The 2,075-nt window shown below is 38.0% G+C and overlaps 1 protein-coding gene across 10 annotated transcripts in view; it reads right to left on the bottom strand.

Moving 5' to 3' along the window:
• Positions 1-2,075, bottom strand: part of nfasca (neurofascin homolog (chicken) a) — an 82,381-nt gene that overhangs the window by 22,032 nt on the left and 58,274 nt on the right. For 9 of the 10 annotated variants that reach the window (XM_016537717.1, XM_016537716.1, XM_016537715.1 and 6 more), the window contains 4 exons: positions 1,143-1,184; positions 903-1,004; positions 206-403; positions 42-112 (listed from right to left, as the gene is read on the bottom strand). In XM_016537717.1, coding sequence (XP_016393203.1) covers positions 42-112; positions 206-403; positions 903-1,004; positions 1,143-1,184 — 413 coding nt within the window. The remainder of the gene's footprint in view (positions 1-41; positions 113-205; positions 404-902; positions 1,005-1,142; positions 1,185-2,075) is intronic. The other variant, XM_016537720.1, reaches the window with a different exon arrangement.

Below are 2,075 nucleotides of genomic sequence, written 5' to 3'. Positions count from 1 at the left end.
TTTTTTTTTTGAGGTACTTCAATAAACCTGGTTCATTTTACCTGCCATGTGATCTCCATGTTGTTCTTCTTGCTTCCCCAGCCTTTAAGACCACTCGGCACAACATCAGGAGCTGAAACAAATCATTATATGTTACTAAATGACTGTTTAAGCACACTCTCAAACACATTTCTGTCAGGGCTTATGGATATTGCTAATCTCTTACAGGCTCCGCTGGTCTGATAGCGGGCAGAGGGAAGGCTGGGTTGACTCTGGCCCACAGCATTGATTGCAATCACTCTGAACTGGTAGTTGACAAAGGGTGACAGTTGCAGGTTAACTGAGTTTAGGTTGCCATCAAATATAGACAGGTTTTGCCACTTCCCAGGCTCCCACCTGTCCTCTTCAAACTGGACAAGGAAATCTGTAGTAATGCAAGAAGACACAATGGGAAAATTACAACCAAGAGCTTGTAACACTCCAAAGAGAAAGGAAAAAATTAAATCGCATCATATGACCCCTTTAAAATAAAGAGTTTAAAAGCTTTTATTCCTGCTGTTGGTCAATAAACCTGCACAGAGAAGGAAACTCAAAGGTGCATGATATTGAAGATAAAATGATCTTCAGGTAAAATGGCTGGGTGTCAATCTCAAAAAGAATTAAATTTCTCAATTCATTTGATTCTATTCACCAAAAAGACTTACTGTACTGACATTTATTTTAAGGATAACATTATTACACCAGTTGATGTCAGATGTGACAACTGGATGTTTTTTTTATAGGTCATATTTACTTGTCTGATCAATGTGACCTGTGTCTTTAAAACATAAAGACACACAAGAGCATCGACAAAGTAGTGAAGACAAAGTTCATTCACTGAACTATGGCCTTTAAAGACATAAGACTCTATACTCTAAACTTACGTGTAACAGGACTGTTGTTTTCATTCCCAGGCACCCAGGTGAGTCTAACACTACGTGCTGAAGGGTCCGAGAGCTCAAGATCCTGAGGGGGGTCGGGTCGACCTGCAAGAGAACAATATACTAATCAACCATGTTAACTTATACAATTATTCTCAGAATGCTAGAGTAAGAATTAAAAACAGAGATTGATTGTTAGAGGCTTTAATTGGACATTAGAAATAACTGTACTAGATGCGTTACCTGCAAAGGCACTACGATTTGAGGCAGACGAGATGTCATCCTCTATTAGGTAAAGGTCAAAGGTCAGAGGTCAAGGGTTAGTGTGGCTATTAGTAGATAAATATCAGAAAAAAGCAGTATAGCTAAAAAAGGAAGCACAACAGTAGTAATATGCAAGCAAACTATGGAGCTGTGGGAAGTGCTGTTAAGAGCACAGATCTATAAGTTATAAAAGGGGAAAAGGCAATTTATAAACCGGATAGTTCCAGTCCTTGATTCTGATTGGTTGAGCCATGTTCGAAGCTGTTGTAAATTACACTACAAACATACAACTCTTTGTTGCTTGACAACCACTTTGTTGCAACCACAACTATTTCTGAGGAACTACATTGTTTGGCGGAAGAATGTTTTTATTAATATCATTACATTTTATTAGCTTTTTTTATTCTGTGAAAATGTATATGGAACAACCGTTTTATAAAAGCAATAAGCCCCATGAAGCCATGGTTTATAGTGAATTTAGAATAGCTAACTCCGTGTCATGCCTAACAACGCCCCTTAGCTGTAATACATTCACTGTAAACCACGGCTTCTTGGGGCCTATTGCTTTATTATTATCATCTGGATATGACATGTGACTGTCCTACTAGGGATGCCAATTTTCGATCATTTCCATGATCGATCGTCGTTTAAATTAACGATCAATTAATCGATTAATCGTTAACTTTAATGCAGCAAAATGCATCTATTGCAGCAGCACTCAGTCACCGGCATGACAGGATGTGCAAAAGCCACTCAAAAAAAAAATGCTTTCTCACCCGAATTAAAGGGGATTTAGTCTGAATAAAATGCTAGCAGGATTGTAAAATGAATAGATGTGATTATGATCATTTGATAAAATGAAGAGAGCGCGCCGTACCTTTGAGATAATTTTACTTTTGTTGACTGTTTCCC

The sequence above is a fragment of the Sinocyclocheilus rhinocerous genome, unplaced genomic scaffold, assembly GCF_001515625.1.
Source record: "Sinocyclocheilus rhinocerous isolate Xijiao unplaced genomic scaffold, SAMN03320098_v1.1 scaffold576, whole genome shotgun sequence".
In the NCBI taxonomy this organism is placed as follows: Eukaryota; Metazoa; Chordata; class Actinopteri; order Cypriniformes; family Cyprinidae; genus Sinocyclocheilus; species Sinocyclocheilus rhinocerous.
This window is presented reverse-complemented; position numbering and strand designations above follow the sequence as displayed.